Source organism: Musca autumnalis, unplaced genomic scaffold (genome assembly GCF_047663935.1).
Source record: "Musca autumnalis isolate F117 unplaced genomic scaffold, ASM4766393v1 scaffold_2, whole genome shotgun sequence".
Lineage (NCBI taxonomy): Eukaryota > Metazoa > Arthropoda > Insecta > Diptera > Muscidae > Musca > Musca autumnalis.
The window spans coordinates 163,623,094-163,647,157 of record NW_027411755.1 but is presented as its reverse complement, the minus strand read 5'-3'; the positions used below and the strand labels follow the sequence as shown (position 1 = coordinate 163,647,157).

The window sequence follows — 24,064 nt, the reverse complement described above, 5'->3', positions numbered from 1 at the left end:
ATCTTATAAAGCAGTCTGTCCAGTACAAACCTATCTTGCTTGAACTCTAGTGACCCACACATGGAATATATGGCGGTTGTAGTAAGGTGTGGTACTGCTGAGGTAAGATAGCTTATATACCGTCGATAAATAGTTGTTCCCTACATTATATGCTTGATATATGTTCGCATTTAGAGGACAATAATCCTGTGGTGCTAAGAGACTTCAATGCTCATCATGAGCTTTGGCATTCCCCCCTGCGCAATAACCAGAAAGGTACAGCGCTGGCTGAGCAAATTGATAACTCGACATTTTGCACGGTGAAAAAAACGCTCTAACGAGGATTAGAGGACATTGCTACAGCTTGTCATCTTGACATAACCATTGTGGCATCCGATCTGATAAATTACCTGACATGACAACCCGTCATTTCCCTTTGTTTTTATCATCATCTCCGTTAACAGGTCTCCCGACTTCATAACATGTGACGGAAGTACTTTCTTTAACCATGGAAAATCTGTTTGTAGTTGAGAGAATTTTCCGGGATATAATCAAAATAGCAGTCGCTCGCTACATAACTGCTGGTCGAATACCCAAAACAAGATTACATTTCCCAACAGAGACGGCGGGATTAGCAACCATATACCGATATCAATCATATACCGATTAGCAAATGGGCGTAATGAGCTTGGTCGTACGAACAGGCAGGTAGGCGAGCATAAGCGGAAAAAGTGGCTAGACCACCTGAAGCAATGCAACATTGTTACAGGACTATGTAAACTGTTGGCAACGTTTAAATAACTCTCGAATACTGGAAGGAAGGATTAGAGGAAATTTACTTTCCACGGCGTGACAGTGATAGATACAAAGAGGTGACGTGTAATTTTAACCGGCAATTTATAGAACACCCCGAGTGGAGTGTGCAACACCGTTTAAGAACCCTCTCAACCGAGGAGGTATTATCACAATATAATAAATCATCCAAAGCGTTGGACTTTCATGCAATTTCAATGGTTATGCCTAAGAAACTGTATGAACCCGGAGTTAAGACAAGGATCCCAGCAGATGGGAATTGTACGCGCCGATTCACTTCTTATCGCCAGTAGCAAAGATTGTGAATGTACTACTCCTCCCCAATACACACCATATCCACATATATCAGTCGTAGACTTAACCTTAACCTAAAGTCTGATCTTTCGAACAGGCATTGACTTCAATACCGTCAACTAAGTATGTCAAGCTCTTCGAGGATGTAGGGAAGACATACCTTCAGCCGAAGACCTGTAGAGTGAAACAGGGAGTTCCCCAAGACGGGGTGATATCTGCCGAACTGTTTAACCTCTGCTGTTCTGAAATCTTACACGCTCCAGATGGCTAGAGATCGAAATTTACGCATTGTATTTTACGATCTTGGCGTCGGATACTTTCGCCAAAGACATTGCTGACTTAGTGCTAAATTTACTGCCACACCGTTCACCACCTGGACGGTTGAACTGAGGCTCTCCCTCCTGAACATATTGGTCGATGGTGTCCTGATTCCGACCTCTTACTACACCAAGATATTGGGTGTAAAGTGCGATAGCACGTATAAGTCGACCGTGCCAGCCACAAATTTTTTTCAAAAAGATCAGAAGCAACAAGGTCCGCAAGTCGTTGGCCGGCAACTGAAAAAGAAACCATGTTGAACTCTTACAAAGCATTAGGCCGGTCTATGGTAAGCTATGCGGCGGAAGTGAGAAATGCAAATGTTAGCGCAACGCAGTGGAACTGCAACAGTGTGCTTCACTTGATTACTGCATTTGATTACTATATATAAAAATCCAGACTGTTCAAAGAAGGGTTACTTCGAATCCAGTCATCTCTACTCGGTATCTTAAAATCGCATGGTAGATGATGTATAGTTAACAGATTTTCCACGAATACAAACCAACCTCTTTATCTCTCTCGGGTAAGAGTTTAAAATTAGAAACCTCAGCCAATTGTTCAACTTTAAGGATCTCGCTTGGTTTTAAGGTAAGATTCTGGCTTCTTTCTTACTCTTCTGGTTTGCGCGTTCGGCTATGGCACAGGAACGAACTTTCTCACTTTGTTTGGATCAGCAAGTTTTATCTCCTCTACATTCTTGCTCGTCTTGTCTGGATACAGCACATCACTTTTATAATGTTTCCTATCTTAACCATTTTTTGCCCTAATAGGTATTGGCAGTTGTTGCAGTCTCCTTAGATTCTTCAACATCAATCAATGTTTCTGCGGTATCCTGCCTTGGAAGTTAATTTATCGGCATGTGTCCATATAGGACAAGCTGAAACTGGTAGCAACCAGTTGTGTACCTGAGTCCATAGCCCTGTATTCCACATTATCTTTTAGCAGCATTATGCTCAAGAAATTGGTAAAACTCCGCATATTGTCTTCTAAAACCTATAGAATTTGCCTTCCTTTGAAGGCCTTATTAGCCACATTATTCAATCGAAATGGCTAGAGTTTTGTGTTTAGTTTTTTATAGCGGGTTTCAGATTGGAAAGTAAACGAATCCGACAGATGTGAAGTCTGCTAAAAGTTTTTTATACCCTCAGCATTTATGCTAACGAAGATATGTACGAGCAAAATGTACCTCATCGAAATAATCGTTTTAGACCTCAAGTATGTTTGGACGAAATCCATTTCAGACAACTTGGTGTTGATTTAGCCATGTCCGTCTGTCTGGCTGGCTGGAGCGCACGATAACTCACGACTAATTCGACTTTCGTAATATTTTGTCTAAACTTAGTTTAAGTTCGAAGATGGGTTATATCGGTCAACCCCTTCCGGTACCTCCCCCATAAAAGTTCAAAAATGTTCGGAAAAATTGTGCGCCCGATAACTCTTGAAGGGAGTAACCGATGTGGTCCATACTGTGCCCATCGTAAAATTTCTATCAGACTTAGATAAGGTTCCAATATAGACTCAATCGATCCAGTCCTTCGGTTACCTCCCACACAAAATTTCAGAAAAGTTCAGTTTAGGACCAGCTCTCGAACGGCTTTGATTTTTATTGTAACAATTTCTACTCAAAGCCCCGCATACGACGGTATAAGTTTCATCAGGGGCAAGTCCTTACTTCCTGAGAAAATATCCTGGACGGCGCAAAAAAACCCCTCTAACACCGTGTGTAGTGGTTGGAGCGCAAGATAATTCTCGAACGGATTTGCCAATTCGATCCAAAATTTCGCCTTCGTAGTATTTAGTTCAAACTTTTTTTTAAGTTCGAAGATAAGCCATATCGGTCCAATCCTTCAGGTACCTCCCCCACAAAACTTAAAAAAATATTCGAATATGGACTATATTTGTCCACTCTTTCGGATCACACAAAATGTCGGATAAGTTCACTTTAAGACCTGCTCTGAATCACTTTGATTTTTTCCTCAATTACGACGGTAAAAGTTTTTTCAGGAGCAAGTACATACTTCTTGAGAAAACAGCCCGAAAGGCCATTTGTAGTGGAGACCACGTTAACTCTCGAACTGATCAACCGATTTGGTTCAAAAGTTGGCCTTCGTCATATTTGTCCAAACTTTGTTTCAGTCCGAAGATGTGTAATACCTCAACTTTCGGTACTTCCCCCAATATTTAAAAAAATCACTATACGATATGGTATGATATGATCCAAATTTTAGATTTTCTAATATGTTGTCCAAATTTAGTTTAACTTCTTCCCCACAAAAGTTCAACATTTGTGTCTAAGTGCAGTTTAGAGTCTGTTCGAAGATGCTGTTCGTTGTGGTCCTGTTTACAACGATATTATGTTATCCATGGACAAGTCCATGCTTCCTGGCATACTGGTCCAAAAGTTATACGATGACCCACTGAAATGACTAGTGGACGTGATATCTATCCGGAAGATATGACTCCCAAAATAATATCCACTGCCATAATGGACCAAGTCGGTCCATTCCTTTAAGTACCTCCTCTGCAACAATTTTGAACTCTAATCCTAACCCACATTTTTGTCGGAAAGTTCAAATGTCAAAAAAAAAAAAATACTGAAAAGTCCCTAAATACGTTGGATCTGTCCGTCAATTCACATAAGCTGAGGGTATATGGTAATATTCCAAAAAGTTTTTCAATCGTAGAAGTTGAGGTTCACCATTTAATAAGTCGCGAACTGTTAATATATTTTATAAAATATGAATAAATTTATATTAATTGAAGTGTTTTAGCCACGATCTCATAATATGGACCATAACAAATAATTTTCGTGGAAGCTACGATGGTGGTACTATTAAAAATGGGTAAAAATGTGTTGAAGTTTACAAGTTTTTTTGTGTTCTTTCTTGATTTCTGGTCAAACCACGGAAAATTCAGACATAAGCTCAAAGAAAATATTGAAGAATACCCCTTGGGCAACATGATTCTAATGTATGACTTTTCGATATATACACTGCATCCCCCTAAAATCGATGCTGACATTTTGAAGTTTTGAAAACTGGGTTTTTCGAATTTTTCTTATAATTAGAGGGAGCAACTAGATAATAATCCAAACTAGTTTATAGTATTGTAGAACTCGCGATTCCACGTCGTTCGATGTATATCTCATGAGTGTGCTCCGTACAGCTTCCTAGTAATAGGAGTCCAAAAGCGAAAATTTGGTGCGTAAATTTTCTGAAAAAAACTATTTTTTGGCTTTAAAATTTACAACTGTCGTACAGGTACCCCTGAACCCCGCGTGATTTTAGTTTTTTTACGTGCCGGATCTAATGAGCTCTTCTGCGGTCGAATCCATCCACTAAAACGCCGGATATAGATACCTTGAATGTAGGAAAATCTGCAAAAATATATTTTGACAATTCCGCGAATTGAACCGCGATTTTCTTTGATTATTTTTGCATAAATGTAATCCTTTATACGCGATTATAATATTTGCCAAAAAGGTGTGTCACAAATTACAAAGATTCAGGAGTAATATCCCTATTTATCCCAAAATAGAATGCGGTGGCACAAACGCAGTTCTTGACGAGTCTGTCTAAAATAATTTATATTGACGTATTTTTAATAGGGGGCCATTGAAACCGGATGCACCTTATAATTATATGCATATAGCGTAATTTTTGCCCACTTGAAGGTTTTTTGAGTAGTAAGATGCAACTGATGGCACACTTTGGCCGCTGAATGAAACATGGGAAAATCCATGCATATTGATAGACATAGACTCCCTGTATCCGAAAAGCACATGCACCTCAACCGATTTAAACCAATTCGCGAATTATTCGTTTTTTAACTTCTATGTTTTTTCTTTGATTGTAATTTCAATATTACTCTCTACTTCTTATTTCTATTGCTTATCACAGAAAGCAAATATACTTTCACGATGACTAATTACTTTTCTCGTAGAAGTTTAAGCAAAATACTTCAGGATTTGGATCGAAATTTAGCGAAATAATAGAATAAATCCCAACATTTCTTTTTCAAATTTTTCGTATTTAACCAAAAATATATTTTTGAAATAATTTCCAACAATAAGTTTCCGTTCTTTTTTGTTGCTGTAATAAATATAATATAAACGCGATCTTTATAATTTTGGTCTCACATTTTTCTACGCGTTGTCCAGATTCTGTACGTGTTTTTAAATAATTTTTTTAGAGATTTTTTGGACTCTGATTTAGAATAAATAAAATTTATTCCAAGATTTCTTCAATATTTTTTGATTTTCCGCGAAAATAAAAATAAATTTAGCAACTATTTTAGCATCTACGGATAGATATCAAATGCTGCTAACGATTCATATATACATGTTCATATTACAACACAATAGGAATTTTTAAATATTTTTTCTTTACAAGAGAGTAAAACCGCATATAACTTTTGAGTGCAGCATCCAATTTTGTGAACGCGAACAGATTTGAAACCACGATTTTTTCGTAACCCATGTACCAAAAATGGCGGATGTGCTCGCCAAAAAAGTTTTTAATTTTTTTTCTATGTAAGTGTAAAGGAAATTTGAAATTTACCATATCTCTGTCCGCAAAGCCGACTGATACTTTTTTACTTGTTTCTACTAAAGTGGCTGTAGCTTGGATTCTCAATGGTCTGAAAACATCGATGTCTCATTGGTATTAAACCTCTTTTCAAAGATATTAACATTCTCCAGTTAGCAGGAATAAGCTTTGCCGATAGAAATATAAATTTTCCATTTTACTTCCATACAATTCGTAGTGGAGGATATAAAAAGTTCGGCGCGGTCGTACTTAAGGTTGTCATGATTTTGCTTGGAAACCGGAAGTCCTTATGAAATGAGACTAAAGAAAATGCTGTAGCTATGAAAATTCTCTACAAGATTGATTTTTATGATATCTTCGTAGTTTTTACCGTTATTGAGATATAGAAGCTCAAATTAGGACAATAGATTGACTGTATCGCGTCCTTATAAAACAATGTCATGACTGGAATTTCCCAACTTAAACTTATACATATATCTCAAAAATGGTAAAACCTAGGAAAATATCAATCAGCCAATCTTGTACAGAATTTTCGCTGCTAAAACATTTTCTTTAGTCCCATTTCAATAGGACTTGCGGTCTCCAAGCAAAATCATGAAAACCTAAAAATGTGAACTTTGATCGCGATTTATTAAAAAATCCATTTAGTGATTTTTTCTTGTTTTTGGATTTTTCTAATCTATAAACAAAGCTGTTTCAAAATTTGCAAAAACTTCCCAGGTGTAAGCGGTTTTCATTTAAAGTTAGTTAAGGTGTATAACATTGTTTTTTAAGGAGGTGATATGGTCAATACATTGTCCTAATTTGAACTTCTATATCTCAATAACGGTAAAAACTACGAAGATATCATAAAAGTCAATCTTATAGAGAATTTTCATAGCTTCTTCTTTAGTCCCATTTCAATAGGAGTTGCGGATTCCAAGCAAAATCGTGAAAACCTAAAAAACCCTTAAAAATGTCAACTTGAATCGCGACTTATTTAAAAAGCGCTTCGGCGATTTTTTTAGTTCTTTCATCCATGAACATTGTAGTTTCAGAATTAGCAAAAACTTCCCAGGTGTAAGCACCTTCCATTTAAATTTGATTCAAGAGCACCGTGTTGCTTTCGATTTACAGTTTGACAACTAAATGTTTGCAAAACGAAATGTATTGCACAATGAACGTCACTAATATTCAAAAATTATTTTTTTAACACATTCACATATTGGTCTGCGCTCTTTTTGTTTATCACTTCTTTTAAAACAAAATTTAGATGTCCATACTGTATGCCTTAAAATGTGGACCTCATGTAATTTCCTTCATCACACAAGGTTGTAGCTCCCTGAGGTGCTGTTAACTCATCACTCAAAATTTCATTGCAAGTGCGCCGTTCTTATTGTTGATGTTGTTGTTACTGGCCTGTGCCATTACCCTGTACAGTCATTTCTTGGAGTCAGTTTTGTAATTAATTTATTTTTTGGCATAAATGAACATTTTGTCTGTCCTAGTTGTTACTGCTGCCGCAGAAGTTTGTTTTTCATTTTCCCCATCTTCTTCTTGAATACAGTGACTACAAATTGAGGACATGAACATGTTTCATTTTAGTTGGTGGTGATTTGTTTTCTTTTTCTTCAGAAGATAAAGAAGTAGAAAACATAATACCGCCAAATATCCACCAATACATTGTAATTGTATTGCCATCAAAGCCAAAGAAAACAAGGGAAATCCATACATATTTGTGGCACAGGAAAATTGTTTGGAAGTCGACAACATAAGTCAACAAGAACTACAACCACCGACAAAAAATTAAATAAACTGATGGCAATTTTATGTCGTGTCCGCGCCATTTTTGGCATTTTGAAGGAAACGTTACGCAAAATAAGACAAAAACCAAATCGTGTTTCGATGTTCAATACGATAAGATGGATTTGGCGCTTTGCTGTTTCATGGTGAAATCTGTAATGGAGATTTAAAAGTGCAACCGAATTAGAAGTTGGCATATACACAATCAAGGTGAACACGAATGGACATTTGATTGGCTGACTGGTGGGCGATTTACATTGTTAAGTAAATTTACAAAAAAATAAATCTGATATAAAATCTAGGACTAGCGTATATAATATTCAGCAATTAAGCCATGTTTTCAAAATCTGATATCTTGGAGATAAGTTATGGCCAAATTTAGTAATCAATGCTTGTTATAGATTTGGTAAATCTGTAACATGACAAACATAACGAAATTTTAATAAGTTAAAACTGCAATAATATGACCATTTAGAGCGTGTATAAATTTTTAAAATACTTAAACTAGTATACATTTTTAATCCTTAATACTAAATTGTTCATTCGAAAAATCTCACTCTCACGTTTGTTTATTTGTCCTACTGGTAAAAGTTGTATTGCTAAAAACACCCCCAAATGCCTTATCAAATTATTTTACCACATGTCACCCACCGCAAATCGTGATAAGAAATAATAATAACACAAACCCATCCCATGGACACCACCAACCTCAAAAGAGAAATTGTAAATGAAAGTTAAACCCCTTAAACAATCCCCTGGCCATTTATTTGTCCATGGCGGCTAATCCCCTTAACCCAAACCCACGTGCCAGGTGGAAGTAATGTATGCATAAGATTTTTATATAAATCACACAAAGAATTTATATTATAAGCGGTAATTTGTCATACCCCTCTCCGAAGTGACACCCGTAGAATTTCACGATTTCCTGTTTATACATTTTGGTCCTAAGCAAACATGAAACACATGGCTCCTCTTCTTTTGTCAATAGCACTGAACAAACAATCAGGAAACAAATATTAGATCACAAACCAAGTTGATGGGCACATTTACCACTCTCATTTAGATATGATTTTTTGAAGTACAGTTTGATAATTTCACACATCTTCTGTTGGAAATTAAACACTTCCGACAACATATGTCCTCTCGTACTTATTCCCTAAGTAGATGATGTTTGATGTCATGTGGTATGGTATTTTGGTATTGTTGTAAAGCAGTTGTGTAAGAATGATAAAAAGAAAACAAAACGCAATTTGTGAAACATTGTTGTACTCGTGACATTAATGGCATTTTAGAAAAATCTCGCAAGACTATCACAAATTTTGTAGAAGGTGAAGAACTTTGTATTTAGGGCCATATGCCGGAACACCTAAAATAACAAAATTTTGAGAATATACAAATGATTCTATATTTTCCAAACCTAATTTCTAGTCTACTGTGATTCGAGTCTTTCGTATTTGTATGTAAAATGAATACGGGAAGATGTTTAATTCGTAGGTAGTTAGTTAGGGTAAGAGTTTAAATTGCCGATTTAAATTTGACTTTCCAACTTAAAAATGTTATTACACAAAAAATTAAATAAGTAGTAGTTGTAACTCGTTAAGTTTTAGAGATATCGATACAGAAAATAAAGTAAAATTCGTATAAAAAATATAAATTGCTAACTCCAAAAACCAATTCTTTGAGTTATGACACTCTTTGAGTAAATGAGCTTTATGTTCTTTTTTGTTTTTGTAGTGTAACCAAAACCTCTTCCCCAATGTTATAGGGTCCCGAGGTAAAGAATTTTCTGTTAACTTTCATTTCCATACAAAAAACTAAGAAAACGGGTGCCTGACCTCATCCGAAACTATAGCCTCATTTGCCAAAAGTCAATTTTAACTACGAGGGAAGTTCGGAAACTTCTTAGCCTAGCCCAAAAAGCGCGGTATAAACAATAAAAAGTTAATTGTTTTGGAAACTTCCATCTCTGTTATGAACACATGTTAAATTTTGTTTCGATCTGGCAACTCCTTCATATAGAAACAGGACAAAAAGACGCATCCGCAATTTTTTTACAATGGAAAAAATGAGAAATGCGTGCTGTCATTAAATATTTACATAAAAAAGGTTTATCGGGACAAGAAATTCATAAGGATATGGTGTTAAATGATCGACGAATAAAAGTGCGTGAAATTGCTAATATCATGGGCATCTCAAATGAACGAGTCCATTTAATTTTGCATGAAGAACTACAGATGAAAAAGCTTTCTGCAAGATGGGTGCCGCATTTGTTAACAGTCGATCAAAAACGCATAAGAATGAACATTTCTAAAGCTTGTTTGGATCGTTTTAAGCGAAATAAAATGGATTTTAAGCGTCGTTTCATAACTGTTGATGAGACATGGATCCACCACTATACTCCAGAGACAAAAGAACAATCAAAACAATGGACTGAAGCTGGAGGAAGTGCCCCAAAGTAAGGTTATGGCAACGGGTTTTTGGGACTTCAAAGGTATTTTATTGATTGACTATCTGCAAAAGGGTAAAATAATAAATTCAGAGTACTATTGCAACCTTTTGGGTCAATTAAATGTACAAATTCGAGAAAAACAAAAAATAATTTTTCATCAAGACAACGCACCAGCGCACAAGAGTGTTTTAACAATGGCTAAAATCAACGAATTAAAGTACGAGTTGCTTGACCACCCACCTTATTCTCCTGATTTAGCTCCCAGCGACTTTTACTTGTTCCCAAATCCAAAAAAATTCTTGCTGGCAAGCGTTTTACCTCAAATGAAGATGCAATTACAGTTGTAAACCACTATTTTGAAGACCTTGAGGAAAACTATTTTAATCAAGGGATAGAATTGCTAGAAAGGCGTTGGACTGTGTATTGAAGTTTCAGGAGATTATATTAAAAAATAAAAATATTTTTGAAAAACTTACTATTCTCTTTCATTGATAGGCTAAGAAGTTTCCGAACAGCCCTCGTATATCAAACTTAAAAAAAAAAATATTTTAAACTAGCAGACTCGGCTCCACGTTGCTGGCCCATCGTATTGAATTTTAATGACAAATTGTTATGGAGTTTATGCTTTACAATTCAAAAAAAGGTATTTTCTACCTCATTTTTTCGGGTTCATTGTCAAACCGAGTTATTCATTGAGGATTTAAAATGTATCAACAGATTTTGTCTGTAACCTTTCTTTTCTCTTACGGACGATCTCGGATTTTTTCGCCCATTGATGCGGATTAGGATTTATTATAGCACATGTCTCCTATCTTTATCCTTAAGCGATCTAATTATAAGAATTAAAAAATGGTAAAGTCGAATTCTCCCGCTTATTGAGACTTACATGTTCTTAGTTTTTCAAGGCTGGTGAACCATTGAACTTAACCATTTAAGGAAATTTGAAAATATATCGTTTTTCTTAATAGGGGAGATACCGTACCACCTTCAAAATTCATGCCTACATGTACCACAGAAGATTTCACAAAAAAAAGGGTTCGTTAGTTTTCGAGATATTAAACTCTTAAAAACTGGCCGTGGTCGGGACTTCGGGCACCAAGGAAAAACATTCGATCTGGGTCGCAACCAAAATGAATTTGCAAGCCGATGCATTCATGGGACATTTCTGACAATTTCATGAAATTAGGTTCAGTAGTTTTGAAAAAATAATGCATTGGAAACTGTGGTCGTAGTCATCAGTTTTCAATATAGGTATAACATATTTAAAAAAGTGGGAGTGGTCCGGTATTTTGGCTCCAAATATGTACCTAAGGTCGGAAACACAACCCCATTGTCTCCCAAAATGAATGCTGAAACCGATATAAACATACGTTTGGCATATACATATAGCGTTTAAAAGAAATGCGTGGGAAGGTATCCCACCTCCTCTGATGTTCATAAAGTACACATTGCCACGGCAGACCTTGAGCATTTGCTGCAAGTTTTCCGGAAATCGGTTCAGGATGACATTACCAACGAACGACATTTGATTTTTTTATATAGATTTTGCCTGTTAGTGCGAAGATAATTTATTATTTATTTTTATTAATTTCTCGTTGAAGTTGAGCTTAATGATTGAAGATTTTTTGCATACAAAAAAGAAAATCCGAAGAGATTATCTCACACCACTGTCAATAAATCCCATAGCAGTGGGTTCTCTCGTACCGGATTGACCCGAAACCATAGTGTTTCGGGCAGCCGCTGGCAACCAACCATCAACGTAGGTTTCATGCTGCTACAACAACAACCATTTTTCATTTTCTGCTTAATCTGGCTCTAGGTACATTCCCAGTTCAAGAAATGTGACTGCTTTGATGAGCTGTAACCTCAAAGTTACTGGAGTTAATTGACAAGGTTTGGCAAGACAGTTGAAAGGGTGCAGTGCATCGTGCGGACCTGTGCCGCATGTTAAGCAGATGTTTTGGACGGTGGCATCAATCCTTGCCCTATAGGAATTCAGACGGCTGCACCATCCCGAGTGTAGTTGAACGCACCCGCACGTTGGCACCGCACAGTAGTTCAGAATCGTTTTTCCTGGTCAAAACTATTAAACGGATAGATATATTTTTATAATATTTTTATTTATTTTCATTCGAATTCGGTCTAGTATTTGCAGAGGAATTTAATTACAAAAACTTATATTTAAAAAAAATGTGCATTTGTTATGTTAATATGGCATACGGTATGGAAAAAACACACTTTTACCCATGCTGACGGAACAGGACTGGTACAAAAGTATATGTATATGGGCCGAAAGAGGACACTTTCGGCATCTTTCTATAAAAACGGAACTCTGTACCAAGCTGTTCTCTAAAAGCGTCACATACACATACACTGCCGCTCACTTGAATAGAACCCCCCTGCAAAATTATTTTCAACCTCCATTTTTTCCGAATTATACAAGATATGAAGTTTTTAAGTTTTATTATATTTTGCTTCCTGTGTTTGGAGTAAACTTAGTCATTCATTTGCATTCAAATCCAATTAATATAATAATTATACAAGGAAAACAAAAGAATGTCAAAAATTGAAGTAAAAAATTTGGGTCATTTGAATAGAACCCCCCTTTAAAGCTTCGGACTACAGAAAGATTGTATTAGAATATCGATGCATATTCACTCTATATTGAAAACGAAGTACTTTCAGTAATATTCAATAAAAGTATATCCCTCCTGATTAAGGATACACCCGTATATCCTGCTTTGGCAAGGATTCTTTAAATAATCAGGTTTAATGTCCAACAAAGCTTGCTTTTTTCATTCAACAAGTTTATTTTTGGAAGTGTGCTGTGTCCTTTAGTCGTATATTTTACGCATAAGTCATTCCAATACATTTTAGAGAATATTTACAACTGTAGAATATGGCGGCCCCACAAGGATACCCGCATTTCTTTTCAAAATGTAAAGTTTTGATGACTCGAAGTGTACAAAAGTTTATAAAATCGTGATGAAATTGACACTCGGGATATCCGAAAATGCTTCTCTCTATTGGAAATGCCTGTTTTAGAACTCCTTTGTAAATTGTCGTGCGCATTTAGGGTAAAAGAAATTGACGCCCAAGTCCTCCATTATTAGTAAGGACTATCCTCATTAAGTATACAATTGAATAACTGTATATCTATTTTTTTCGCGTCTATTGAATGGAAGACCATCTTCTAAATTGTTTCTGTAGCGATGAATGTGCCTTTATGGTGATGGAAGGCATTACTAATTATTAAGGACATGGGCGTCAATTTACTTCAGCCTAAATGCGCACGACAACCTATAAAGGAGTTCTGAAACAGACATATCCAGTAGTGAATAACATTTTTGGATATCCCGAGTGGAAATTTCATCACGATTTTATAAACTTTTGTGCACTTCGAGTCATCAAAACTTTACATTTTGAAAAGAAATGCGGGTATCCTTGTGGGGCCGCCATATTCTACAGTTGTAAATATTCTCTAAAATGTATTGGAATGACTTATGCGTAAAATATACGACTAAAGGACACAGCACACTTCCAAAAATAAACTTGTTGAATGAAAAAAGCAAGCTTTGTTGGACATTAAACCTGATTATTTAAAGAATCCTTGCCAAAGCAAGATATACGGGTGTATCCTTAATCAGGAGGGATATACTTTTACTGAATATTACTGAAAGTACTTCGTTTTCAATATAGAGTGAATATGCATCGATATTCTAATACAATCTTTCTGTATTCCCAAGTTTTAAAGGGGGGTTCTATTCAAGTGAACCAAATTTTTTACTTCAATTTTTGGCTTTATTTTGATTTCCTTGCATAATTCTTATACAAATTGAGTTTGAATGCAAATGAATGACTAAGTTTACTCCAAACACATGAAGCAAAATATAGTAAAACTTAAAAACTTCATATCTTGTATAATTCGGAAAAAATGGAGGTTGAACAAAAATTTGCAGGGGGGTTCTATTCAAGTGAGCGGCAGTGTATAATTGATTATCCAATGTTTCAAACTTGGCCGAAGAGTTATCTGCTCGACGTCCTCAAACAGCGTGGAGTGCTTGACAGTATTAAACGCTTTTGACAAGTCAAGCATCCATGATCTATCACACGGCTTGTTCTGGTTGAGCCCTCGGCTAGTATGTGTGAAGATGGCGTGCAGCGCTGTTTCTGTGATGTGTTGCTTACGGGACCCATGCTGATGATCGGCAACTGGATATCTATTTCTGACGCTGGGGAGGACTAAAGCATCAAGGGTCTTTGCTACGGACGACAAAAGCGAAATCACACTGTGCGATCCTTGTCTGGCTTCTGTAGCGGGATCACCCTGCCCATTTTTTCAGACTTCGGGAACGATGTGGGGGCTATCCCACGGCAGCGGATTATTTCGTACACGCAACCTCCGTTTTCCGGCCAGCGGCTGCCACCTTATTGTACACACTAGTATAGTCTAGGCCATCGACAAGAATGGTGTTCGATTGTTTCAGTATCTTCCACATATTCACATTGCCTGCAGTACTCCCACTTGCTTGTCATAGATCTTATACAGCAATGGCCAGTGATGATCCCTACAGCAATTCTGATCCCTGATATGCGAAGTGGGAGAAGGGATGCAGTTCTACATCCGGAACTTCAGGTGACGGGGAACTTCGTCTTGTTAGTTCATCAACTGTCTCATTTCCCTCAACATTGCAGCCCCCGTGGTACCCAACAAAATTCAACAGCAATACTACAAGTTTTAGGATGCACCTTTAGAGCAGCATGGCTATCCACGTATAATGTGACAATCCTACCTACAAACCCTGTCATTCTCACTTAGAGTTCCAAGGCTTTCTACACCGCAATAACTTGTGCCCGAAAGACACTGCAGTTGCCGTTAAATACCTTCTTCTACCCTTCAGTAAAAACGGAAATAACCTGCCCTACCAAAGTCTCGAGTTGGCGAAATGTAGTCGGTTTCAATTCCTGTCCGGCAACCTATCCACTGTAGAATGCTTGCATGACCAATCCGTGAGAAACGATACATTTAAGGTTTTCTCAAAATTTTGGAGGTAGATGACTTCTTCCCATCCAGGATGAAGTCTGATTTTGTTGATAGTCTATTGGTTTTGATGATGGTCGGATAATATACAGGGGTCTGGATGGACAAAAAACTTATGTGTGGAAAATTTAACGTTTTATTTTCATGCTGATATTTCCTTTTCCAGTAGAGTAAAAGCCTGTCATTGAAAGAAGTAAACATCAAATTTCCAATGATGCAAATTATCACAATAGTCGATAATCTAACCCAATTTTTCATTTTTGAATTGTAATGAGGAATTGTAATGAGGAATATCAAAGCTTTGGTTGGGGACCTTCCAAAAATAATGCCGGACAATAAAAATAGAAAATCTCACATATGCAATGATATGGAGGGTATATTGAGTTTGTTTTTCTGTTTGTAACACATCGATCTAATAATTTGCGACCCTATAAAGTATATATTTTCTTGATCAGGATAAAACTCTAAGACAATCTAGCCATGTCCGTCTGTCAGTCTGTCCGTCTGTTGTAATCACTCTAGCGTACGCCATAATTGGTATAGAACGCTAAAATTTTGCAGTGTCTTTTTTCCATAGACAGGTCAAGTTCGAAGATGTGCTATGTACATAAGTCCACGTTTTGGAATAGCCCCCATATGACAGTACCACCCGATTTAAGGTCTTTTGAGGATTTTATCTACATTTTTTGACCAAACCAGATGCAATTTAACATTTGAGGTTCTTAATGGATTTTACCACTAGAAATTTTTAGGATAGGTCCATGTTTTGGTATAGCCCCCATATAACGGTACCTCCCGATTTAAGGTATTTTGAGGATTTTAGCTAAATTTCCCCCCAAATTGGCATTACATTTTGAGGTTCCCAATGACCAAAAAACTTCTCCACTAAAAATTGCGAATATAGGTCCACGTGTTGGTATAGCGCCCATAAAATATTTTATGATGGAGAGTATAAAAACTCCGGCCCTGCCTAGCTTAACACTATTTCACTTGCTTTGATTTGAAGAATTGTAATGACGAATATCCATCAGCTTCAAAAGTGACTAATATTAAAGAAGACATTCTGTGCCTGGAATTGATCCCAAAGGGTCTATAATATAATTGCATGACATACCTTGATTTCGAGATTGTTTAATTATTTTGGTTCAGTTAGCCCTAAGTCTGGTATAAAAGCATGGGTGGCTGTTAACACTATGCAACACTGAAAATGCAAACAACTTCTACAACACGTATTTCAAACACAATTCATACCAACAGTTTATTCTCGCAGCGAATATTTTTCGAAAAGAAAACATTAAGAAGATATTAACGGTTTTGGAGATATGGTGCAAAATGTATACAAATTATGGAAATATTTTATAAAATTTGAGGCAATAAATGTAGTTTTTCGAGTTCATTATTTCTCCAAATATTTTATTCTTGCCCTTATCTACAAATGAAAATTCACATAGGTTTCAGACATATAGCCCAGAACTGCTTTAAATAGTCAATATTTAACCATGTTTGGATGGGGCCATAAAATCCAAGCTGTATCTGACACAACAAAACCCTTATGCACAGGGGTTGTGGTATAGGGTATCACACAGTCGACCACGTCCCGACTATAGCCTTTACTCACTTTTTGCTAAAGAAGTTTTGGCCGATGAAAAGATATTGCAAAGGGGTAGTGCACAGTGATCCCTGCCATTGACCAAAAAATAAAAGTCAAATTTTTGGTACCAAATGTGTTCACATCTACTGCTAACATGTTAAATTTCTCTAAAATGAATTTGTTATGGATTACTTCTTACTGTACTCTTTGAGAATAGCATTCATCTTCCCGCATCTTTGGATTTTTTCCCAAAATACTAAGGATGCCTTTCAGGCTGTCTCTGTAATTTTTTCAAATGTGCAGTTGATATATTTCAGTTATTTAAATATATAGTAGAGACATTGTGCGGTTCAGTTATATGAAAAATTTCGAAAATTCAACCATTTTGATTGATTATTATGAACCCTACAAATACTGAATATTGGGCGGTACCGATTTATGGGGACAACATCAGGAAGGTTTTCTAACACTTGGTCAAGACCCCCAAAACCTTTACTGAAATTTTAGTATTGATATCTGCACAGGAAGTATTTTTGCCCGCTCTTCGCATACAAGTTCGACCACAGTGTAGTGGTACAGAATATTATCTCTAATTTCCTTCGATTTTAACGGTTTCTTACTTTTTGGACAACATTGAATTTGTGTACCTATTACTATGAACTTCCATGCTAAGTAAAAATATTCGGCCATTCGGACCCAAAAATCACAATCCTCCTGCATTTGACCCATCATCTACACGTTTCTGCCACGTTATTCACATGTTGCAGTTGCAGCTACAGCATTTTATTTTGTTTTATTTATGATGCTTGTTAGGAAGAAACACAAAAAAAAAAACTAGAGGACGCCAGACCATGGACAGACAATGTGTTGTTGTTGTTGTTTGTTTCTTGTTTGTTGCTGTTCTCTAAGGTCTCTGTTTTAATTAATCTGTTTATTTGTCGTTTTATTGTGTTTTTATTTGCTTTGCGACGACTTACTTGTGTTTTCTTATTTTTGTTTTGGGAGATTTTTAATTGGGTGATACAATCTTTTGGCTGCCTCCACTGCAGACTACCATTTCCCACTATTGGAGGGCACAAATTATGTGATACACATCTTTAGATTTAAAAACACCGACAACGAAATAGAATTATGAAATGTTCTCTTTTTTGTGGGTGCAATAAACTTTGGTGTTTATAAAAAAAACGAAGATAAAAAACGATGATGTGACGGATGTCATTGTATATCATTTGAACAATTTACTGACCACAACATGTAATAATTTATTAGAGTTAGATAGAAATAGAAAGCTGAAGGTATTGATATTGTGATAGATTTTTTATGAGAGCGTAAATGATTTGATAATGTCCCTTTTTTGTTTAACGAGGTAATTATTGACGGCATTTTTAATTTTAAAAATGTTTATAAAGGATTGTTTATGAAATAAAGTACTTCGTGGGGAGGTATTTTGAAGATTTTAAAGGCCCTGCATTTTTTACGAATATTTTTTTAAACACTAATTTGTGAACAAGAATAAAAAACCTAGTCATTTAAGAGTCACCATTTTACACCAAAAAATTCTCTAATATTTCCTTTTTTCCTTCCATTTTAGTTTCATTCTTTGGCGATGGCTATATATCCATGCCACTGCAGGAAGCAAAAATGTCTACAAATATTCGCGTTAAATTTCGTACACATCAAGAGAATGCATTTCTATTTATGGCCGCGGGTCGCACAGATTATTGTCTAATGCGTTTGGAGGCAGCTGCCATAACTTTTACCTATAAAATAGAAGGCAATACTGTACAGGTAAGTGTGAATTTAAAAGTGGAAATCTACACCATGGAATTTTGCATGCTGTTTAATAACAAGCCATGATCATATGATTACAAATCGCTAACACACATCTGTGAGTATGTTAAGCACATCTTCTTTTTTTAGAAATCTCTGGGAAATCTATATTTATGGCTATGCCACTGTAAAGTCATAAGCCATAAAAATTCCTCATATCTTAAATTACATTATTTAAAATTGTGCTTTTTCTTTTTCTTCCATTATCTTTATTATCTCTCTTTAAATAAATTATACATGCTGAGATTTTTAATCGCTTCGATTTTTTCTTCTTCTCCTCCATTACAGTTGCGTTCACCGAAAAAACAGAAGCTCAATGATTTGGAATGGCATGATGTCGCTGTTCAACGCTATGAAAATAATATCACATTACAAGTTGATGGCAATATTGTAAGGAAGACATTGCCGGCAGATATGGGTGCGTTGAATGTCCACTTTGGCACATCACTAGGTGGGCCAGGTGAATATTCACCTGATTATTTGAATGATTTGGCCAGTTTTAGAGGATGCATATCAGATGTAAGTAAAGGCAATGAAATTGCAATAATAATTAATTTAAAATACTTGTGGTATTTCTAATAATTTAAGAGTGCGAAGAATATTACTTCGAATGATCATTACTTTTAAGAGGATATTTTAGCTCAAAATGTGACACTTACTTCTTATAGAACATTGTATGATACTATTTATAGAAACATTTGGCTGAAATAGTCGGGAAATTTAGACAACATTACATAGCGTTTTGGTAGCAATAACTTACAAACCAACTTAGTAATAAATGGAATAACCGATCCGAATTAGTTCAAAGTTCAATATTGTTCGGTTAATTCAATTTTAAAGCTGTTTGAGGATATTTTTGAAAATTTTGGCGTGGGTCATCCTTGTCCTAGTTACTAACATTTACTTTTAATACCCTCAGCATTTATCCTAACGACGGTATATACATTTTCATACCGGCAAAATGTGCCTCATCGAAATAATGGTTTTAGATCCCAATTATGGTTGGACGAAATTCGAAGATGGGTTATATCGGTCCACTCCTTACGGTACCTCTCCCACCAAAGTTCGGAAAAGTTGAAGGGAGTAACCGATTTGGTCCATACTTTACACATCCTAATATATCTACCGGATATAGATCAGGTTCGAATATGGACTCAATCGGTCCACTCATTCGGGTACCTCCCGCACAAAATTTCGGAAAAGTTCAGTTTAGGACCTGCTGTCGAATCGCTTTGATTTTTATTGCAACAACTTGTATTCAGTGCCCCCCATACGATGGTACAAGTTTCATCAGGGGCAAGTCCATACTTCCTGAGAAAATAGCCTGAAAGGTGCAAAAAACACCTATGACACCGTGTGTAGTGGTCGGAGCGCAAGATAACTCATGAACGGGGCAACCAATTTGGTCCAAACTTTGGATCTCCTAATATTTTGTCCAAATTTAGTTTAATTTCAAAAATGGCACATAATGGTCCTCTCCTTAGGGTACCTCCCCTACAAAAGTTCAAAATTTGTGGTTAAGTGTAGTTTAGGGTCTGTTCGAAGATCCGTTGGAAATGGATACTGATGCTGTTCGTTGTGGTCCTGTTTACAGAGATATTATGATATCCGTACAAATCCATGCTTCTTGGCATACTGGTCTAAAAGTTATACCATGACCCACTGAAATGACTAGTGGGCGTGATATCTATCGCAAAGATAAGATCCACTTCCATAATGGACAATGTCTGTCCATACCTCCAACACTTTTGAATTTTAATCCTAATTCACATTTTTATCGGCAAGTTCAAATGTCCAAAAAGGACCTCTAAATTCAGAAAAGACCCCAAATACATTCGATCTGTCCGTAGATTAAAGTTTCAAATCACATAGGTTGAGGGTGTATCTCTGTCGGCAAAGCCGACTGAAACTTTTTTACTTGTTTCATAAAGAAATCCACACTTCCTAAGATAATGGCTCAATAATATGGACCTACTTTTTACACAATCAAGCCGACTGAAACTTGTTTACTTGTTTCATGAAGAAATACATACTTTCTAAGATAATGGCTCAATAATATGGACCTACTTTTTACACAATCAGACTTTAGGTTAACGATGGTAACATTTTATCCAAACTTAGTTTAACTTCAAAGATGGACCACATTGAACCACTCCTTTCGGCACTTCCCCATAAAAGTCGAATATGTTCTACTAAAATTGTGCTCACGGTAATTTTCTAAGGGAGCCTTATATGGTCCAAACTTTGCACATTCAGGCATAGATAGGGTGGGAATATGAACTATATCGATGCATTTGATAGGGTACATTCCACACAAATTTTCAAAATTTTTTGGCACACGTGCAGTTAAAGAACTTTTCTCGGATCGTAGTGAGAATTTTCAGCAGGTTGTGCTCATACTTCCTTGGATAATGTGCCAAAAACTTTAAATAACCCTGTCTGCTGAACTGACTGTTGAGCACGTAAACATACGAATTGAGTATCCTATTTATGCGAAACTTTTCACATCCTACAATAAACGAAGTTCAATGAAGGTGGAAGGTACCCAAAGTTGTGGACCGATCCTTCGCATATCTTAAACGCAAAAAATTCTAAATTTTACACATAAGAGTAGTTCAGGGAAATGTTTACGATCGTTTTGAAAATTTTCGGCAGGACCATATTACGACAGTATACTCTTTTTTCGGGGGTAAGTAAGTCCATTATCCTAAATCTGTAAAACGGCTACCAACTATGGATCTTAAAATGAGTACTCAATTAGGTCCAATCTTTGCACATCGTAATCGCTCCTCCAAACTTACGTAAATTTCAAAGATGGATTACATAGTTAAGAACAGGTTGAGACGTAATATAATTTTTTTCTTCAAACATCCCATACGAAACAAGGGAGACTTCTCTCATATCAATGAGTGCACCCCGATTCACATTAGCTCGATGATATGGGACCTACTGTTTATCGCTGAGTATAACCGGCGTGTCTTACGACATCACTTGTAGGGAAGTTTTACATGGCTGAAATACTCAGGAAATGTCGCCAACATTACTGAGGGGTATTTTGCAACCGTTGAAAATTTGATGTTGCCTGGCCTATAAATCAAACCGCTGACCTTCTGAGTACCAGTCGGGTGTATTACCACTGTATGACGGTGGCACCCACAGGTTAAGAGCTATTCGCGGATAAATTTTAAACTTTATTTCGTATAGTTCTCGCAGTACGCAGTACAGCAGTAATGCTTTGGAAAAAACCAATACTGGGTTTGCATCTTTTCATTATGTCACATTCTGAGGCATAAACAAAGCCAGAAATGTATATGGACACCATTTCAAGGGTGCCCAACTGACTAAATTTGAACTTTTGCAAGTAAAATGACCAAAAATGGTGAAAAATTGCCTTTCTTAACTATATACCAATGAATTGGTATCTATTTCGCTTATATTCAAATAAAGGATGAATGGACTGTATTTATACCCTACACCACTATGTGGGGAGGGAATTATAAGTTGGTTTTGCCCAAAAAGTTTGTAGCGCTTCGAAATAATGATCGTAGACCCATACTTATATATACCAAAATGAATGTCTCGACGAGCTGAGTCGATCTGGCTATGTGTGTCCGTCCGTCAGTCCGTCTGTCCATCTAAACCTTGTAATCACGCTACAGGTCGCAATTTTGATCGGATCGTCACGAAATTTTGGGTGTTGATGAGGGTCCCGGAGGGGAAGAAGCCTATTAATTTTGGTGATGATCGGATAATATTCAGGGGTCGGAATGGGCAAAACGTATGCGGATAAAAAGACAACGTTTTTTTCCAAAGCGAATATCTAAGCTTCTATAAGGGGTATACCAAAAGCAAGACCTGACGATAAAAGTAGAAAATATCACCTTTCTAATGGTGTAAAGTAAGTTTTCGTAGGTGATCAAACAATGAAGATATTACAATAGTCGCAAATAAAACCCAAATTTTCATTCTTGCAATTTTAATTATAATGACGAATATCACAGCTTTGGTTGGGGACTTTCCAAAAGCAAAGCCTGACTATGAAAGTAGAAGGTCCCATCTTTTCAATGATGCAACTAAGTCGGCGTAGGTGACTAACTAACGGAGATATCGTAATAGTCGGTAATACATCCCATTTTTCCATTTTTTTGGAAATCACGCTACAGGTCGCAATTTTGATCAGATCGTCACGAAATTTTGGGTGTTGATGTGGGTCCCGGAGGGGAAGAAGCTTATTGATTCTGGTGATGGTCGGATAATAATTAGGGGTCGGAATGAACAAAAAAGTTATTTGGAGAAAAAGTCTACATTTTATTCCAAAGCAAATATCTCAGCATCTATAAGGGGCATATAAAAAGCAAAACTTGGCAATGAAAGAAGAAAATATCACCTTTGAAACGATGTAACGTAGGTTGTCGTAGGTGGTCACACAACGAAGATATCGCAATAGTCGCTAATAGAACCCAACTTTTCATTTTTGCGATTTTAATAATAATGATGGATATCACACCTTTGGTTGGGGACCTTTTAAAAGCAAAGCCTGACTAAGAAAGTGGAAAATCCCATCTTTAAAATTATGCAAAGTAGGTTGGCGTAGGTGGTCAAATAATAGAGATATCGCAATAGTCGGTAATTTTCCACTTTTTCTGCAATCACACTTCAGGTCGGAATTTTGATCGGATCATCACGAAATTTTCTCACAGAGAGAGAAGCCTATTGATTAATTATTTTGGTTCAGTTCGCCTTAAGTCATTTGGTGAAAAAAGCCAGATAGATAAAAACTTTCGTATCTCCGTAAAAGAAATGTTTTCGAGTGAAAAGATTATGCACAGGGTTAGTGGTGTAGGGTATCACATAGTCGGACCCGTACCGACTATAACCTTTTCTCACTTGTTTTTAGATTAGATAATTTAGGCATTTGGGGTATCCGTGGTCGAAAAATGTTTTCCCCTAAAATTGTGAAAGGAAAATAATTCTCCCATTTTAATGAAGACTACTGTATGGTGGAGGGTATAAAAAGTTCGGCCCGGCCAAACGTAACGACTTTTTATACCCTACACCACTATGTGGGAAGTTGGTTTTGGCCAAAAAGTTTGTAACTCATCGAAATAATGGTCGTAGATCCATACATATATATACCAAAATGAATATCTCGACGAGCTGAGTCGATCTGGCTATGTGTGCCCATCCGTCCGTCTGTCCATCTAAACCTTGTAATCACGCTACAGGTCGCAATTTTGATCGGATCGTCAACAAATTTTGGGTGTTGATGAGGGTCCCGGAGGGGAAAAAGCCTATTGATTTTGGTGATGGTCGGATAATATTCAGGGGTCGGAATGGGCAAAAACTTATTTGAAGAAAAAGTCAACGTTTTATTTCAAAGCAAATACCTCCGCATCTATAAAGGGCGTATCAAAAGCAAA

The 24,064-nt window shown here is 36.5% G+C and overlaps 1 protein-coding gene across 1 annotated transcript in view; it reads left to right on the top strand.

Annotated features, from left to right (window-relative positions):
• The window catches only part of kon (chondroitin sulfate proteoglycan 4-like protein), a 99,869-nt gene that overhangs the window by 50,241 nt on the left and 25,564 nt on the right, over window positions 1-24,064 (top strand). The window contains exons 3-4 of the mRNA XM_073969716.1: window positions 18,406-18,602; window positions 18,933-19,163. Of these exons, the coding sequence (XP_073825817.1) occupies window positions 18,406-18,602; window positions 18,933-19,163 (428 nt within the window). The remainder of the gene's footprint in view (window positions 1-18,405; window positions 18,603-18,932; window positions 19,164-24,064) is intronic.